At 36.8% G+C, this 19,006-nt stretch overlaps 1 protein-coding gene across 2 annotated transcripts in view; it reads right to left on the bottom strand.

The window, feature by feature from the left end:
• MAP2K7 (mitogen-activated protein kinase kinase 7) overlaps positions 1 to 19,006 on the bottom strand; it is a 35,955-nt gene that overhangs the window by 2,075 nt on the left and 14,874 nt on the right. For both annotated transcript variants that reach the window (XM_081315514.1, XM_081315513.1), the window contains 8 exons: positions 5,862 to 6,009; positions 4,635 to 4,701; positions 4,064 to 4,177; positions 3,646 to 3,765; positions 2,702 to 2,809; positions 1,900 to 2,079; positions 1,105 to 1,185; positions 380 to 522 (listed from right to left, as the gene is read on the bottom strand). In XM_081315514.1, the coding sequence (XP_081171640.1) occupies positions 380 to 522; positions 1,105 to 1,185; positions 1,900 to 2,079; positions 2,702 to 2,809; positions 3,646 to 3,765; positions 4,064 to 4,177; positions 4,635 to 4,701; positions 5,862 to 6,009 (961 nt within the window). The remainder of the gene's footprint in view (positions 1 to 379; positions 523 to 1,104; positions 1,186 to 1,899; positions 2,080 to 2,701; positions 2,810 to 3,645; positions 3,766 to 4,063; positions 4,178 to 4,634; positions 4,702 to 5,861; positions 6,010 to 19,006) is intronic.

Here is a 19,006-nt window from a genome sequence, read left to right as displayed (position 1 = left end):
CTATTGATTTATTTATATATAATTAAGTTTGCCCAGTTCCGAACAATTCTCGGTGAAGTACACTTTAAAAGCGAGAAACAATAAAAATGGACATTGATGTCCAGAAGAGAAAACCAGGCATAACAACAAAAAGCAATCTACAGGGGCTCAACCATCACCCTAAACCTCAAGGACTTTCAGAACATCATCAGGATGGAAATCATTTGGATCTCTGTAGGGGTTACTATTCGAAAGGGTAGTACTGTGACAGAGCATGCAAACTTCCTGGGTCCTGATAGGGCTGGAGTGGGCCCACTTTCTACATATTATTAATTCCGACCATCGCCTCCAGAAATTGTTGACTACTCACTGTAAGTTGTTTTTGAGACAATTTACTCACCAGTCTTTTACAAAGGACTGGAAATCCACAGAAAATCCCATGTTATTTGGGAGAAGAGGAGGATCTTCCTGCAAAACCTTGGTGAGGACCTCAAAATCTGTTTTGCAGTTCTTGTAGGGAAACTGCCCTGTAGCTAACTCAACCTGCATTGGAATGTGAAGTGAGGAGAAATGGTGAGTATTAAAAGTTAAAAACAAGTAGGCAAAAAACATCACCCTCTCTTTCAGTATCATTTAATAGGATTAGTTTTAAGAAATGATACTAAGAAAAATATCATTTGCTGTTTCACTGGGATCTCTTATATGTCAAGCAGACGGCTTTCAGGCTTCTTCACATGATGACCAAAGGCACCTCCTCCATCAAACTGGCTGAAATTCCACAATATCACTAAATCTCATAATACAGTCACCACCATCCTAAGTCACAAAAGTGTTGTGTAATGTTAGTCTTAGGTTTAGCTTTCTTTTAAGATACTTTTAATTTTGCCTTTGTATTCTTCACTTTAGAAAGAGAAAATAAAGCAGTCAAAAAAACTACCATCTACTAAATAATAATTACTCTGCATGTGTAAAATTATTTAACCACGCCGAGAATCTAGCAAGGCTTAATTAAAGAGCTTTGGCATCTATATGGGCTACAGAGAAGATCTTTGAGGGTTGCAGGCGGCCTGCAAGCTATGGATTGTCCATTTGCATATCAAAAAACAGTCAAAGAGTTTAACTTACCAAGGAAATGCCCAGGCTCCACACATCTGCACGGATATCGTAATCGGGTTTTGAGGGATCAGGAGGATCTATTCTTTCAGGCTAGAACAACAAAAAAAAGCCATTAAAAGAGCAACTGATTGCTAATTTTTTTTTAATCCCATTTATATCCCGCCCTTCTCCGAAGACTCAGGGCGGCTTACAATCTAAGAAGCACAAATCAATGTGCTTAGCAATAGCCTTCATTCTATGTATATGCCTGCTTATTAGGGCTCTCGCCCCCCCCCCAGCAGCATTTTACAAAGTCAGCTTATTGCCCCCAACAATCTGGGTCCTCATTTTACCTACCTCAGAAGGATGGAAGGCTGAGTCAACCTTGAGCCTGGTGGGATGTGAACCTGCACCAATTGCAGGCAGCTGGTGTTACTTAAGGAGGCATTAGCCCACTGCTCCACCAAGGCTCTAATTTCTTACCAGCACTTAAGGAAATAACCCCCAATTATAGAAACAAAATAAGCAATGGAACTACAATTGCATAGTAGTACAGTACATTTTCAAAATGTTAGGCCATATTCTAACGGCAACTCTGTATAGAGGTGCTGTGAATCCTATACCAGATGTGTGATTCTGATTCCAAGAGGACATTCTCAGGCAGAGATGCACTGATATAACCTAAACAAGCCTGGCCCAGAATACTGTTGAAAAGAAAGCCTATTAAGGAATCAATACAGGAAACAAATTGGGCACATTGTAATTGATTTTAAAGTTACAGCAAGGTCCCTGAAGATATTCCCTGAACAATTCTCTAATCCTTACCGCCATATATGCTGCACAACCAGCACTCCGGGTTTTGGCTTTTGAATCTACCAGCCTCCCACTGATCCCAAAGTCACACAACTTGATTTGCCCCCTCTCATCCAACAAAATATTGGAAGGCTTCACATCTCTATGAATGACACCATGCTTCTCTTTCAAATAATAGAGGGCTTTCACAATCTAGGGAGGAAAAAGAAATCAGAAATCAGTGCTGAAGAAATAACTCACTGTAAGAAAATTAACTTTTGAATCTGTTTGGGATTAGCAAAACTGAATTTCTATGAAGACATTTGCTGCTTGGAAAGCAAAGGTTAGTCACTCACTTGGAAGATTATGTGATTGTATAGAATACAGACTTTTAGTTACACAAGGTAATATGCTTAAAACTTATTATAGCATCTTTTATCCAGATACATCACAAAACAAATGTCAAAGTCATTATTAAAAAGAGGAGGGATACATATGAGAAACTATACCTTTAGTATTTCTCCTTGGTAGGAGAGATGCACAATCTTCCTACACTGAATTTTATTCAGTTTTATTCTGATTAAATAATACTCACTCAAATTGTCAACTGTAGCCTAAAAACTAGAGCAGACTTAATTGTGGTAAACCAGGTTTTTTCCTTAATGTTAGGTTGACTTTTTAAGTTGTCAACTTCCATATTGCCATTCATTAATTGGCACTTCCTCTAAGCTGTGCATAAAGCCTTCATGGTGTGTGTGTGCATGCCCATTGCACTTATGCTTGCAAACACACATTTTTATTTGGGGCCACCTTACCAGAGGTTATCAACACTCACCGCCACAGTCATCTTTCCCAAGATTCTCTCAGGGATGGGTCCTTGGATGCGTTTCTTCAGCTTCTCTGCACACGTGCCCATTAGCTCCATGGCTATAAAAACATCAGTCTATGGACAAAAGGGGAGAAATGAAAGGATATAGTGACCAAGTTAATCATATTACATTTTTAAAACAGAGTAGAAGGAAGGGGCATTGTCAGTAATGGCAATCTCAATGTGTTTGCACCAGAGAGGTGATCCCAGTAGCATAGAGCCAAGTTGTGGCTAGAAGTGGTGGCGGCAAAACCATCCTAATGGGATAGCCAGCACACTTATGATCCTGTTAGTGGCGGTAGCCAGCACACTTATAAGCAGCAAAATTGGTGGTGGTAAGAGGCGCTGAAAATGGTGGCAGTTAAAGTGGGCACTCAGCCACGCCCTGAAGTCTTTGGAAATTGCCTGGACGATTGAAGACCTCCGTAATGGTTGGGAGGCTGGAGGCTGTTGACTGAATTCTGGCCAAAATTGACTCTGAGTCTAAACAGCCCTTGCTGGAAGGGAGGGTCCCCCCCCACCCAGGAACTATAAAAGCGGTGCTCAAAATGGCGACCACTACACTTTTGCCCTGCCTGGGAGCTATAAATAGCCCGAGGCTTCAGCCAAAGTCTGCAAAACCGCTCTGACTCTCAGCGGTTTGAAATGCAGCACTGATAACAGCGCAGAGAAGGGAAGGGAAAGGTACAACCTGGGAAAATCCAACAGTTTTGTCTTTCTGCTAGAAACAAGACCCAATCTTCACCACGTCTCTCTTGGACTAAGACTAAGTCGTGACTGGAGATTCCTAGCCGGAGGAAGAGAGGCATGACAAAGGTTGACTGACTTAAGTTTCTAGGGCAGAATGGCAAGATCAACCCATCTGTGGATTCTCCATTCGTCATGCTGGAGAAACACTGGCTTTCACTTACATTTGTGATGAAAGTCCCAAAGCACTGAACAATATAGGGACAGTCATGACTCTTCAGCACCACATCCAAATCCATTAGGATCCTTTTGTTCTCCTCTTTGTTACCAGAACGACGCATTTGCTAAAGAGAGAAAAAAAGGATGAGGCGTATCTGAGAATAAATAAAACATTAAAAAAATGACGTACTGTACATGTCTTCCCTCATGGTGAGCACTTCTGTTATTCCTCCAATGATCATAACTATTTTCTATCTACAAGAGACATTATAAATCTCTTCAACCTGTATCTCCTGGCACAAAAATTAATAAATCATACAAGCTGTATTCAAAATGAGTAAATTCCTGCCATTTCAATCCTGACTTCTTATTCTTTCAAGAATAAGAGTTTTGAGTTTCAAAACTCAAGTATATCTACCTCACCTTCACAGCTATGATGTGTCCTGTCTTCTTGAAGCGCATTTTCCACACCTGTCCACACGTCCCACTACCAATCTCACCAAGGTTTTCTAAGTCATGGATTTCAGCTTGATATCTCTGTGGGAAATGAGGACATATAACTTAGGCACAAACGAATATTAATATAGTGAATATCAAAAAAAGGGAAGGCTATTTTATGGTAACTTTTAGTGTAGTCAACTGTTATGTCACCAGGTAGCAAAATATTTTAATCTACTATATCTCTTATCTCTTCCTGTAAAATATCCTTCATAAAGCCACATTTACTTGTCAATCTAAAGTGAAAATTCACAGAAGTTTAAAATGCCTGTCTGAAAGCTAAATATTAACTTGAAAAAATATACTGCATGAAATGCAGCAAAAAGTATTAAGATGGACAGCCCACAAATCCTGTATCCAAGAAGGCAGGTTATGCCATATTAGATCAGACTAGGAAGTTCCTTATCACAATTTTCTGACCTCAAATGTGATCAATTTTAATCAGAAACTGAGCTGGAATACTTTGTGTATAGCAGGGTAGATGAAGTCAACCTACCTGGCCTCCAATGGTCAAATAACCAGTTTGCTTCATGATCTCCTGCAGTTTTTGATCAATTTCTATGCTAGGAAGGAAAAGAAAGAAAAGCTGAAAGAGCTTATGGCAGTTTTTTTTTAAAAATTCCATTTATATCCCGCCCTTCTCCGAAGACTCAGGGCGGCTTACAAGCTTATCCTTGGCACGGGACTATATGAACATACTCTCTCTGCAGGAAGAAATACTATGAAGAAGAGTATGCACAGCCCTATTATGAAGCTCCCATGCTCAGCAGTAGTATCTAAATAATTATGTAAAGAAGGAATTTTCTACAAAGAAAAATAAGTAGATTTGCTTTCAAACCTCTTGACAAATCAGCCAGTTCTACAACAAGCCCTCTAAAGCATTCCCAGCTGTAAAGAAGAATGCAGATTGTCATGAATGTTTACTTAACTGGTGAATGCAAAATAAGCAGCAGTCCCCAGTTAATAAGCCAAATTGGCACACCCTTTCATGGACAGATGCTTTTAAACTTCCTAGGGCCTAATACAAATATTATAGCAAATACAATAAACTGCATTCCAATACATAGGAAAATAATACAATTACTGAAAATATCTTAAGATGAATTTGAAAGATTTGGGTTTTTTTACGTTCATCCAAATGTACAGTACACATTGCCTTACTACGATGGCATTGTGACCATGGCAAGAAATGGTGGTTTGCAATAATTTGTTTGGCTCTAAACCCATTTATGAGTGGTGAGTACGTAAGGCACAGGAAATCAGCAATAACTGCAGCAAAATGTAAGACAAATTATTTTCAACTCTGGGAAGAGGGCAATGGCAGAACATTCCCCCCAAAAAAATATTACCAAAAGAACATGGATTTGTCCATACACAATAGTTACCAGGACTCAAGAGTGACTCAGAGGCAATTGAATCACGGTCAGCCCCCACCCCAACATGTTATCACTGAACACCATAATAGCACATGATTGCAAGTTCTTCTTCTACTGATTAAACTCTGCGTACTGTCATACTCATTGTGTACATTTCCATTTAATTAGATTATTAAAGCAATATAAAAGCTACACTATAAACAGCTTTCCCCTCCTCCTTACTAAACTGCCCTCCCCTAATTTGAATATAAGCACAGAAAACTGCATGACAAAAGTCCTTAGAAACATGGGGAAAATTAAGTGAGCATTCTACGACCACTTGGCTACTTTGCTCTAACTGTGCTTACCTCTCCATGCTCCTGTGCATGAGGAATGGTGGTGGAGGAGGAAGGCCCAGGATATTTCGAGGGCGTGATGGATGTGTGTGATGTTGGGGTGAGTTCTCCAAAGAGGGGGAACGGCTGCTGCCATCGTTGGCTAAGGGAAGCTGCAGTGCTGAGAAAGAAGAGGAGAGTTAGACAAAGGATTAGTAGCACACTAGGAATTCCTATGCTGAATCATTTTGCCCTGTAAGATGCAATGGGTGTGAATTCCTAGAAGATTATTATTATCTTGACATCTCACTTTTCAGGTTAACATTGCTGTTTCTAAATATCAAATACTACTGCTACTTCTGCCCAGTAAAACCCACGTGTGCAAGCCGGAGCTTTCAACTACATCATTGTGAAAATTGGCTCTATCTTGGTCAAGAACTAAGGTTTTCTTCTATGCTGCTGCACCAATCAGGCAGTCCAAATATTAACTGCAAAGAATTGTAAACAACTAATGCACTCCTGTTATATTATTATCTGTTTCCAGATTTTCTTTTTCCTTTGAAGCAAACGGATGATTGTTCAAAATTTAATTCTGAAAACTTCTGCTTAAGTCTCTGCTTTAGGCAACAAACAAACACCTAAGCACCATCAAGCCTTGTCGCTTCCAATTACACAGTCAGCTTTTAAACTGAAGAACTAACGCTTTCAATGATTACACAAAAGCAAGAACTCCTACGAGAACGATTACATTGTGGATAATTGTTAAAGGAAGGCAACAGAAAATTAAAAACTAACTTACGTATCTTTTCAAAAGAGTTATCTAGCAAGTTATCTAGCAAGTACTACAATCAATTTGGCATCTCCTGTGATAGAATAGATTATATTAAATTAAATTACATTCACACTGCAGCGTTAAGCTAATAACTTACTTTAGATATTCTGGCTGCATAAATATGTGGGAAGTCTAATACTTTAAGCTGGTCTTAAATGGAACAAGTCAGATTCATATTCAAATCTATTCTAATAACTGAAAAAATTTGCTAGAATATAAAAATGTAAGAGATTTCTGTTCTTTGTATCTTCACTAACAGTTAGTACACTGGGCAAAGTTAAATGCTGTGCTAGAACAAGGGTCCCCAACCCCCAGTCGGTGGACCAGTATCGGGGCCACGGCATGCCAGCAACCAGGCCACACAAAAAAAGCAAAGCCCCTTCTGCGGGATGCATGCAGCACACAAAACCACACCACTTCCGGTCTGCGGAAAAATGTCTCTCCACGTAACCGGTCCCTGGTGCCCAAAACTTTGTGGACATCTATGCTAGAATCAATATTCCAAGCATAGTGCCGTACCTTAAAATAGACAGAAATTAAAAGAAAGTTCCCCCTAGCGAGCAGATAAAAACTTACTGATCGGGGAACATCAAAAGCATATTAATAATATTCATGCTGCAAAAGCAACAAGATTGGCTAGATCTGAGATGCTTCCAACAAGAACATAGAATAACAGAATTGGAAGGGACCTTAGAAGTCTTGTAGTCCAGCTCCCTGCTCGGGCCGGGCACCCTATATCATTTCAGACAAATGGTTGTCCAGTCTCTTTTTGAAAGCCTTTACTGATGGAGCACCAATAACTTCTGAAGGCAAGTTATTCCATTGGTTAATTGCTCTCGCTGTTAGGAAACTTCTCCTTAGTTCTAGGTTCCTTCTCTCCTTGGTTAGTGTCCAACCCATTGTTTCTTGTCTTGCCTTTTGATGCTTTGGGAAATAAGTTTGATCCCCTCATCTTTGTAGAAGCAGTGCTATCACGGTCCTCTCAAGTCCTTCTTTTCGTACTAGACAGACTCAATTCCTGTAATCATTCTGCATACATTTTAGTTTCCAGCACCCGAATCATTTTTGTTGCTCTTTCTCTGCACTCTTTGCACAGTCTCACCATCTTTTTTTGTATTGGGATGACCAGAACTGAATGCAGTATTCCACGTGTGGTCACAAAATTGACTTCCACACTGTATATAAGTTTGATTGAGTTACTTAGATGACACATTGGTCATTTGACACAAGAACAAGGTAGATGGGGATCACTTGTTTTATAAACTTTTTGACAGGGTAAATTACTATTAGATAGCTCACCCAAAACGTATCAGAAAACATTTACCTTTGGCTACTCTTTGGCCTCTGAAATGCGAGAAGTACAACATTTACCAAATGTAAAATTATTTGATGTTCCGAATGCATCTTGTATTTCCATGTATGCTTTGTTTCTTTTCTATCTAAATGGACATTAATTCAAAACCCGAAGTAAAATGAAGAAAGACGAGTTGCCAGAATGAAAAAAAATCTCATCTATAGTATATATTCTACCATTGTGTTAAGTGATATCTAATCAAACAAGCAAAATATCCCCTAGAACGGCAGTAGAGATTTTGTAAGATGTGGAACGTTATAGTGAGTGTTACAATAGGTATTACATCATGGGGGGATTAAAAGTATCCTGACTTTAAAAGTTATCAGTGGTCATATTTTTTTTCGATGGAAACCCAGTTGTTAAGTTCAAGAAACATTATGAGCCCAATCAGAAAGTTATTATATTGTATATACAACTTTGATATTGCAATAGGGTCTTTTTTCATAATTCAACAATATTTCTAGCATTAAAGTCTGCAAGGCATATTTGGACAATGTTAGGACACAAGTTTAATTTTCATTCTTATTCACAAGATAAACTTAAACTTTGTGATATCCCAGTTTGAAAATAGAAGGTAAATTCTTCCCCCCCACACACACAAATTAATAATCTAATTTTGGAATTCAAGATGCTGGATTTATTTCAAGAGAAATTTGGATTGCCTAAAATTAAGCACCAGAGCATAATCAATTTAAGTATCTTTTGATTTCACAATTTGATCTAGATACATTAGCATCATCTGAAATTCCTGAATTACTACCATCAGTGAAATGCATTTTGATTATTCCAAATCTACTGTATTTTACAGGCAATTAAAAGAGAACTATTAAGGTGAATATTTGCAAAAACAAGTGTCTGAAAACCTATCCTAAGAAATAAATGGATAAGAATCTTAATATTATGTTTCTATGAATTTGATTTTAATTCAACAAAATATTTTTAATATTTTCTAGCAACCTCAAAGAATCTTTTAAAAAGATAGGCTGCCAATTTCATTGCAAAATAATGGAATATTATTATATTATACAAGGCAACAAGAGCCAATTGAGTGGGGTCCCCTTTTGGTTGTAAAGAGTTTGATTGCCATTTTATATTTATATATTGTAGACATTTTAACAAAATGTGATTGGGATTTTGTAGTGGTGATGGTAAGGAAATCTTCTGTTCCATAACGTATGCTATACCAAGTCTCACTGGTTGAGTTGGTCAGCTTAGTAATAACAATAAATGTGGCAAGGGTTTAATTATTTGTTTTTACACACATACACACATACACAATTCATTTCTGTCTATAAAGCAGTCCATCTCAATATTCTGGGAGCTGGAAAAAAATACAACCACCAATAAATATGTAACCGGCAGCCAAGGTTAAAACCCATCTGAACCACTAACATAACCATCAATAAATATGTAACCGGCAGCCAAGGTTAAAACCCATCTGAACCACTAACATAACCATCCGATGGACTCTGTCACAAATTCTGACTCCACGTGCAGTGGCATAATCTGGTTTTCAAAGCTGTATGAAAAGAAACCAGGTTTGGGACTAATCTAATCCCCAGGAAATGATGTTCTGAAGATTGGGTACCGTGACAGAAAAAGGTCTCTTCCGAATTCCACCAAATGATCTTCTTTTAATAATGTCCTGCTGGATCTGATGGGATGGATAAGAGACAGTCAGGGAAAGAAAATCCCTTAAATTACCCAAACCTATCACATTCAGGGCTTTATAAGTAACTACAACCACCTGAATTGAACTCAGAAGCACACTGGTAACTAATGCATTGAGGAGAGATGAAATAAGCATCAATCAAGAAGCTGACATGAGCTCACATGACTTGCCTTGTGGAAAGATGGATGACAAACAAATGTAATCAATAAATAAAAATAAATAAGTAACTGCCCAGACCATTGCATCTTGCACCTGCTGCGGCTTCAAGGGCAGGACCATGAAAAGCCCATTGCAGTATTCATTCAGAAGGTGACTAGGACATAAGTGTGTGTAAGTAGAGTCTCCTGGTCCAGGAACAGGTGTAATTAATAATAATAATAATAAAAATAAAATAATAATAATAATAATAATAATAATAATAATAATAATAATATTATTATTATTATTATTATTATTATTATTATTATTATTATTATTATTATTATTATTATTATTATTATTATTTTATTTTTATACCGCCCTTCTCCCGAAGGACTCAGGGCGGTGAACAGGGCAAACATATAAAAATACAAAATACAAAAATTAAAAAGAATTAAACGAGATGCCCAAGTTACAACAATAGATTAAAATACATTTAAAACAACAATAAAATCCAAACCCATCCCCCATTTATACCACAACTATAAAATCCCTCCTGGCCGTGGCTCCAAACTGCTCCTCGAACAGATCTCAACAACAGAAGTGAAGGCAAATAAATGGCTTTCAAACAAGAACATAAGTATTAAAAGGAACAAGATTGACCAACAGCATTAATCAAAGCCATTTATCTTTTTAAAAAAATCTCTGTTTGATAAAAAGCATTCTGTCAACACATTGAAAGTTACAAAAGTTTTCGTAAGAACACTGGGCCTCTAGTAGAAAAGACAACAACATGTATTACTAAAATACTTCCAGATATATTACATCCTTAAACTTTACACTGTTCTGAAAAGTATTACTCCTGTATCAGAGATTAAGAAATAGGTTCTGAGGCTATGATATCTTCATATTCAGATTAATGCTGTCCAGTCATTACAAGAGGTTAAAAAGTTAAAATAAAAATAAAGTAAAATAAAATAAAGCTTTTACTTTTGGAGGAGCTCTTTACAGCCTTTGCTGCCTGTCCACCATCTTGGCTCCTCCCCCCCCCCCCCCCCGGTCCAGTCATTGCTGAATGGGGAAATCTCAGAAATCTAAATTATAAAGAATAAATAATTTTTCATTATCACAATATGATCTTATCCACAAAATACGTGGAATAGAGCTGAAAAGAACATTGGAATGAACATAATAGTTTAAGAGCACAATTTCAAATGCTCAGAGAAGCCATCTATTTAATGAGCCAGATTTTTTTTTAAAGTAAATGTGAAATAGATGGCTCTGACTATTATGCAAGAAGTTGTTACATAAAGGTTTTAAAAAGCAAATAAATTAGGACACCAAAATAACTGAGGAATTATCATTCAATTTCAATTAACTCCAGAAAGAAATCTTCCCTGGCTGAAAGATTTAGAGAATTCCCTATATCTGGAAAACAAATAAATACATCTACCCTCAATATTACAGCCAATTTGATATAGAAATTAAGATGTTGCCCTAGAAACCAGGAGACTGTGAGTTTTAGTCCTGACTTAGGCACAAAGCCAGTTGGGAGGCCAGGCACTCCTTTTCGGCCCTAGGAAGAAAGCAATCTTGCCAAGAAAACTGCAGAAATTGGTCCATTGACTCAAAAGTACATATAATATACACAATTCTTAATACTAGAAAAAGACAAACTCTTAACAGACCTAAATGTATCTCTTATCAATGAAGAAGAGGAATTGATACAACCTGACACCTAAAAAGTCAGTATAAAAGAAAGAAATGAATGGGGACAGAATGTCACTAAGATTCAACACACAACTTTTATTTTAACATCAGAAGAATAATCACTGGCCAATTAAATGGCAACTACACTAAAAAATGAAATTATGGTAGAAATGTAACTGACCTTCACTAGTTCTTTTTAACATGAAAAAATGGTTCACAGCACCAGGATCGGACTTTGAAATGGAAAAGAATAGTCTATAGATAGCAATTTGGAATTTAGCCTCTTCACATGAAAGAGAATTAAATGTTTCTACAAGTTCAAAATGTATACAATAAAGTGTGTGTTTTCTTGGGTTAAAGTGTGTGTTTTCTTCCATGTCTAGTTTTCGGAACATTACTGCTAGGTTCTCATAGCACAATGAGTCACAATCTAACAATATTTTAGCACAGCATATAATGTGAATCCAAGTTATGAAATTAGCTTATTATTCAATGTACAATATAAATCCAGAAAACTATGTTGAATAAACCTGAGTTTATTCCTAAGCAAATACAATCCATATGAGCCAATTTCAGCTGAATTACTTTGACTTGAAGCCCTCTGGAAGGCAACAGAAATTTTGCCCTGTTTTGCACTGCGTGCCCATAGTGAAAGCAAAAAACTGTACAGATCACGGGGGGAAAAATAGACTCTCACTGCAGATATTAAAATATAATTCAGAAAATCCAGAAATTTTTAATGTTTGTGGAAACGTAAATGAACAAATCTAATTGGTATGCTCTGTGTCGTTCTTTTATTATTCACCTCCCTTTGCATCGAGATAAACACTATAAAGATCTGAACACTACAAATCCTTTCTTATACCACACAACCCTCACAGTCTCACTCCAAGAAGTCTGCATGCTGCTCAAAGTTTGATCATGCAAACAGATCAGCCTCTATCTGTCAAAAAGAAATCCACAGCAAAGGAGAAAAACATGCTGAAGAAAAGCATCATTCACTGCAGTATATTTCAAGACCTTAGAAACAGTGGCTCCCAACCTTTTCTATATCCCCGCAACCCTAGAACGCTTCTGATATATTCTCGCACCCGTTACAAAAGATCGAAATAATGGCAACAAATTATGCATATACACTATAATTTTGAAAACCAAAGTTTTCGCACCCCCTGGAATATCATCTCGTACCCCCAGGGGTGTGTGAGCACCCCTGGATGGGAACCCCTGCCTTAGAAATAAATAAAATAATCATAGAGGTGAAGAAGGATACAACACAACACGAATGAATGAATGAATGAATGAATGAATGAATGAATGAATGAATGAATGAATGAAAAAAGAGGGCAAGAAAGTTACATTGATGGGCATAAGCAGATATAACACAGAGTGGAAACACAGCAAAGCAAGCATGGAAGCAAGCACTGGGGATTCCGATATAGGGCATGCATCAAAAACATTTTAATTAGCATAGCTAGACATGTGACAGAATTCCAATAGCCTTTCTAGACCTGCCCTACTTTGAATTATCACGGTCAGATCAAGTAACAACAAAAGCATTTGAACTGCACATTTTGCATTTCCACAAATCAGTTAAGTTTATTGTCATAGTTTATTTTCTGTAAACAAAGGAGGAGATACTGGGATTTTAAATGTGTTAGCTCAAAAAATAACAGTGCTAAAACTAGCCAGAAAAGGGAAAGTTAAATCCATGCCATTCCCAGATGACAGATTAAAAGCCAGTTTTTTCTGACATTCTTTCAATAAAATATCTATGTCACAAAAATAACCACATTGTTAGAATAAAATGGTCTCAAAAGTGAACAGAAGCAGGCAGTAAGATAAAAAACTTGTAGGGTTAGACTTCTTGCAAATATAATTCTCTATATTATCTATCCAAAGATAATCCTGATCAATTCAATAAGATACACATTTAAGTAAGCGTGCATAGGATTGCAGCATTACAAGTCAAAGAAACCCAAGGCCACTGATTACTGATCACCACAAAGAATCTAAGTCTCAACATGCCTATTCTGGGTGTGTAGATTTCTTTTTCTATTCATGTAATTTGCCCCATTGGCCATTCTTCCTGGAATTGCTGTGGGGTAACAAACAGCAATTCCTCATCCCTGTGCTGAATAAATTTGTTGTTTTTTTAAAAAAAAACACATATGAAAAAATAATTTGCTCCATTTGAAAGGCTAAGTTTCAACATCAGAAATTAAGAGATATCTATTAGTATAATGGGACATAGCTACTTTAAATAAGTTAACTTAATATAAAAACAATGGCAAAATATAAATGTTTTGAGTCACGTGGAAACAGATATTTCCAAAATACCAGATAAGGTCACATTAAAGCTATCCTGCGTGACATGCATGCACCAAAAGGGAAAAAAATCAATACTAATGTTGAGACCAATTTAAAAAAATAAATTTGAGTGAGAAATCTATGGATTTTCAATGTTGTGCAATACTGTAACGTAGTTCCCATATCATCACCCCCACCCCCACCATCATCCTCATTACTAAAACTATTATTTAGCACTCATGGATGGGATGAACGCTCTTGATGGTTTTTTTTTTAATGAAGATTTTTTCTGATGATGCTTTAAGACATTGTCCCAAAGTTCAGGACTCAATGAAAATTACACTTATGCCTAAAACTGATCTCCATCAGATTACCAAAGTGAGCTTGCAATGACATTTCAGCTACCGTTGGCATACTTGGCATCCATGGCACTTATGAACATTTACAATTTTAAAAAAAACAAGCTTCACAAACTGTGTCTATTACTACATTTAGAGACAAAGATTTTAACTTGGTCTTTCTCGTACTTAATGTTTGGTTGGTTGGTTGGTTGGTTGGTTTATAAAACGTATTGGCCACCCAACTTGCGTCAAGGTAACTCTGGATGGCTTACTATCACACCGCAGTACCAAGGTCTAACTGCAAAATTAAATGCTCCCAAAATACATATCTGATGAGGAGAGAAGACTACTCACTTACAGAGCAAACAAAATTAAGCCTATGCTTAATGTTTCCTGTAGCCTTATATTTATTTTAAAGAAATATTGATGGTGGGATAATGGGATTAGGCAACAAACTGGCAAGAGGGAGAGGAATTTTTCAACTTACGATAAGAATAACTATCTCTACACAGAAATGCCTACAAACTCTGTTTATAGGAAGGCAAATAATTCCTCAATCTTCATCTCATTTGAAGTTACCGATTTATAATCTCACCTCTAGCCAACTGTGGAAGTTCTGCATATTGAGACTTGTTACTTCCCTCAATATTTGCATTTCAAGGACACTATGATGGGATAATTTTTATAAGGACCATCTGGTGTCCTTTGTGGGAACACTGAACTATGAATTTAGTGATAAAAATGAAGAAATTATGGAATCAGGACAATATAAATTCATTATTTCTGTTTCCTTGTTGGTTTCTGCAAAGATGACATATTTTATTATTCACCAAGTATTACAGGGAAAATAGGTTACTAGTAGAAAACAAGACAAAGCCAGGCCATTCCATGAAAAATATACTCTGAAGTGCGTAATATGGAATTTCTCAAGCCAATTGATCTGCATCTCATGATTGCACTGAATTTGCTCTTGTGACCCAAGTTATGCTTCTAGCACGTTTTTCAAAGATAGTTTTTTGGAAGCAGCTTATGACTCTCTTATAGATTATTTAAAGTTATAGAACTATTCAGTATCATGATCTAAATGTCTCTCTAAGCAGACAAAAATCAAGCAGCATCTGAATAAAGGTGCAGTATGAAAACTGGCCCCATATTTGAATGATAATGAAACTGCAAAAGCAATAATAATAATAATAAAATAGTTTATAAATGTTTGCACATCTACTGCATCTTGTTTCTTCACCTCTATCCCCAAATTCCTAAAATGCTTTTCCTGCTGTCTATTACTTCCCTAAGTGCACATTCTGTCTCTTCTCCTAAAACAGGGGTGTCAAACTGTCGGCCCGGGGGCCGGTTTCATCATACCAAAGCCACGCCCACCCCATTGCTGGCAATGCAAAGAGTTGCGATATGTCATGACATGTCACATGATGTGATGAGTTTGACACCCGTGTCCTAAAAGATGGGAACAAATTACTTACTGCAGGTAACAAAAAGGTGTACAGGTAGTCCTTGACTTACAAACATTCATTTAACAACTGTTCAAATTTACAAAAGCATTGAAATAAGTCACTTATGACCGGTCCTTGCACTTATGACTGTCACTTGCCAACTAGTAAATACTAACTGCAATGTCATGGGGGGGAGTGTCACATGATTTGTCATTTTTTTTTTTACTTTCCCTGGGGATTTCCAACAAGCAGTCAATAGGAGAAGCCAGATTTGCTTCACAGCCACAATCACTTAACAACCATGGTAAAAACCTTCTAAAATCAGCACAACTCACATCAATTAGCAACAGAGGTTCTGTCCCAACTGTGGTCATAAGTCAAGGACTATATGTATGATCTTTCTGAAGAACATGAGAGACAGAGTTCTAACAAAACATTCTATTTATACCTGTTTAGATTTCTAAAAAGCAATTTTGCTAAGCAAAAGTAGCCTTCCTTACTTTACACTAATACCACAAATTCAAACAGTTCAGTTTTCCTATTCTTTTGGGGGAATGCATGTATGGAATGCAATTTACAATCAGCAACTGCTATTTGATATAATAAATCAAAGTAGTCACAGATAAAAAAAGATGTATGAATATTAATCTTTTAATGCCGTATATTGTTTTGTAGTTCAAAGAATAAGAACTCTAAGGTCAGAATGTTATGGTTGTCTGCACATGACTAAAATCCATACAGGTGATCCTTAACTTACAACCATTCACTTAGCGACTGTTTGAAGTTACAACGGCAATGACTTACAATCAGTCCTCACATTTACGGTCATCACAGCATCTCTGTGGTCACTTGATCCTAATCCAGGTGGCATTTACAACAGTTGCAATGGCCTGGAATCAGGTGATCACCGGCTTCCAACAAGCAAAGTCAAAGGAGAAGCCAGCAGAGAGTCACAAACTGTTAAGCAACTGTAAGTGGTATCTCACCTAGCAAGCATGGTGATTTGCTTAACAAGCATGGCAAAAAATATCATACAATTGGATGCAGTCACATGGTACTTCACTTAACAACCAAACTGTTTAACAATGAATTCACCGATCCCAATTGTGGTCGTAAATTAAGAACTATATTTCGTTACCAACACACAGCATTGGCAGCACCACCAGAACAGTTTATTTTGGACTGTCAATTTTAAGAACCAGTATTTAAAGAATGACTACTGAGAAAAATTTTGTAACATCAACTGATAAGTGTATCAGAAATAGAGAAAACACGATTTTTTTAAATCCACAAAAAACTGCTATTCATCATTGTACACATTGATTCCTTTGGGATTCAAGCAACAATATTCTGCATAAATAACTTAAAACTTCCTTTGAATCAAGCTCAGCTCTTTGTGAGACTACAGATTTCTCACAATATAATTTTTTCAGCAATAAAATGCAGTGGTCAGATCCTTTCAACTTTCCAGTCTAGCCTACTGCCATTTCCCAATGATCTTCCATCCAAGTGCTAACTAGGTGTAATCCTGTTTAACTTTCATAATTGGCCAATTTTGCCCCAAATGAATTTCTATACAAGGAGGGATAGAATGGTATAATAAAAGGGAAGAAATGTTTTCTTATACCCGTTTCATTAAGATTTATTTATTCAAAGCAGAAGTAATCCAATCAAGTCTCAGAGCTAATACCTTTATAAATAAGAAATACACCGTTTGCTTCATTCAATCCTCTATTAAGAAAGGCTGATTTTTAGAACTATGCTATTTTAAGTATGATTTCCTATATATATGATAATCCAGGCTGAGATAAAATGAATGTGATTCTGCAAGTTCCACCTAGTGCAGACATGTCAAACACAAGGCCCGGGGGCCAGATCCAGCCCGCAAAGTGGTTTCATGCGGCCCACAAAGCCATCCTGGAAACAGTGAGGGAACGGCCCACACTGCCTTGGCCCTGGCCCAGAGACCCTCCTCCTGCCAGAGACCCCCAGATCTGTTCCACTCCTGCCCAGGCCCCCATAGGCACCCTTCATGCGAACGATGTAGAGCTGGCCATGCCCACCCAGTAGGCCATACGCACTTTAGCCACGCCCACCCAGTAGGCCACACCCACCCGGCCCCCTGAGGGCAACCGCAATGCTGATGCGGCCCTCAATGAAATTGAGTTTGACACCCCTGACCTAGTGGTATCAGCAAGATTACCTTCTCTACCAATCTGCTTAGAAACTAATTCACTGACATACACACTTTGCTTTTACTTTGGGGGTATCAAACAGCATATTACATTTTCAACATTTTTCTGCAATCACAACAGTTTTTTTATTTAAAAAAAAAGTTGAATTCTCTCCACCCATTCATGTTTAGGGAAAAATGGAAATCAAGTATTTTAATAAATAAAATAATAAATGATTAAAATAAAATGACTTCAAAACCTGAAACAAACAAGGAATTTGGGTTCTATCTGACTTGGGATGAAGCTTCAAGTTATAAGAACCTACCATGCTACAAGCTGCTTAACTAGCACAATTAGACTTAGGCAGAACTTAACTGCCTGAGTACATCTACCTATTTTAGATAACTACAATGTCTCTTAGCCAATCAAATGCACATGTAAACTCATATACGTATAGAGAGGGACAAAGTGTCAAAAGTGTTTGGTTCATGAACATACATTCATATCACATTTCTATAGATTTAAAAACACAATTCAACAAAACCATATTTTATGGTTGTATACTGTATTGTATACATATTGTATACTTAGGAAGAATTTGATGGATTCAACTAATTGTTGGAGATGGATTAAAAGATGCATTTCACAAAGTGCTCACATATATACAGTATATCAATGGCTTGGAAATAAAAAGGATGATAAAAGAAATGAGTATGACATTTTTTGTAATGAAGCAAAGTTGAAATTATGAAGTTTGAACGCTACTTATTCTCTTTCAATGGTGTAGAGAACTCTAGAACCTCTTTCTACATTTGCTCAAGAATTTTACAACCAGGAATCCTGTTTGGAAACTAATCCGAACTAAGAAATTTGAACTATGAAAACTAATTTATATGCTTAATATCCCATTTTTCTACTATTAAGTAATATTATTTAAATGTTTCAAATTTAATTGTACACCATGACATCAATATGTAATGCTAACTTTGCATTATATTTAACAAATATTATCTTGCTTTTTCCCTTTTTCCACATTTATACTTTTTTTAAAAAACATACTCCTACAGAAAAATAGTTAATATAGTATCTATTTCATAAGAAAAAGATAATAAATTTTGCTGGGTTATATCTGCAAAGAACAGCTGGCAAAGCAAAAAAAAGCATAGGTAAGAGCTAGCAAAAGGCAAGATTGAGAAGGC

The sequence above is a fragment of the Vipera berus genome (assembly GCF_964194415.1).
Source record: "Vipera berus genome assembly, chromosome: 2".
Taxonomy (NCBI): Eukaryota; Metazoa; Chordata; class Lepidosauria; order Squamata; family Viperidae; genus Vipera; species Vipera berus.
Note: the sequence above shows the minus strand (reverse complement) of the source record. Positions and strands in the feature narration are given on the sequence as shown.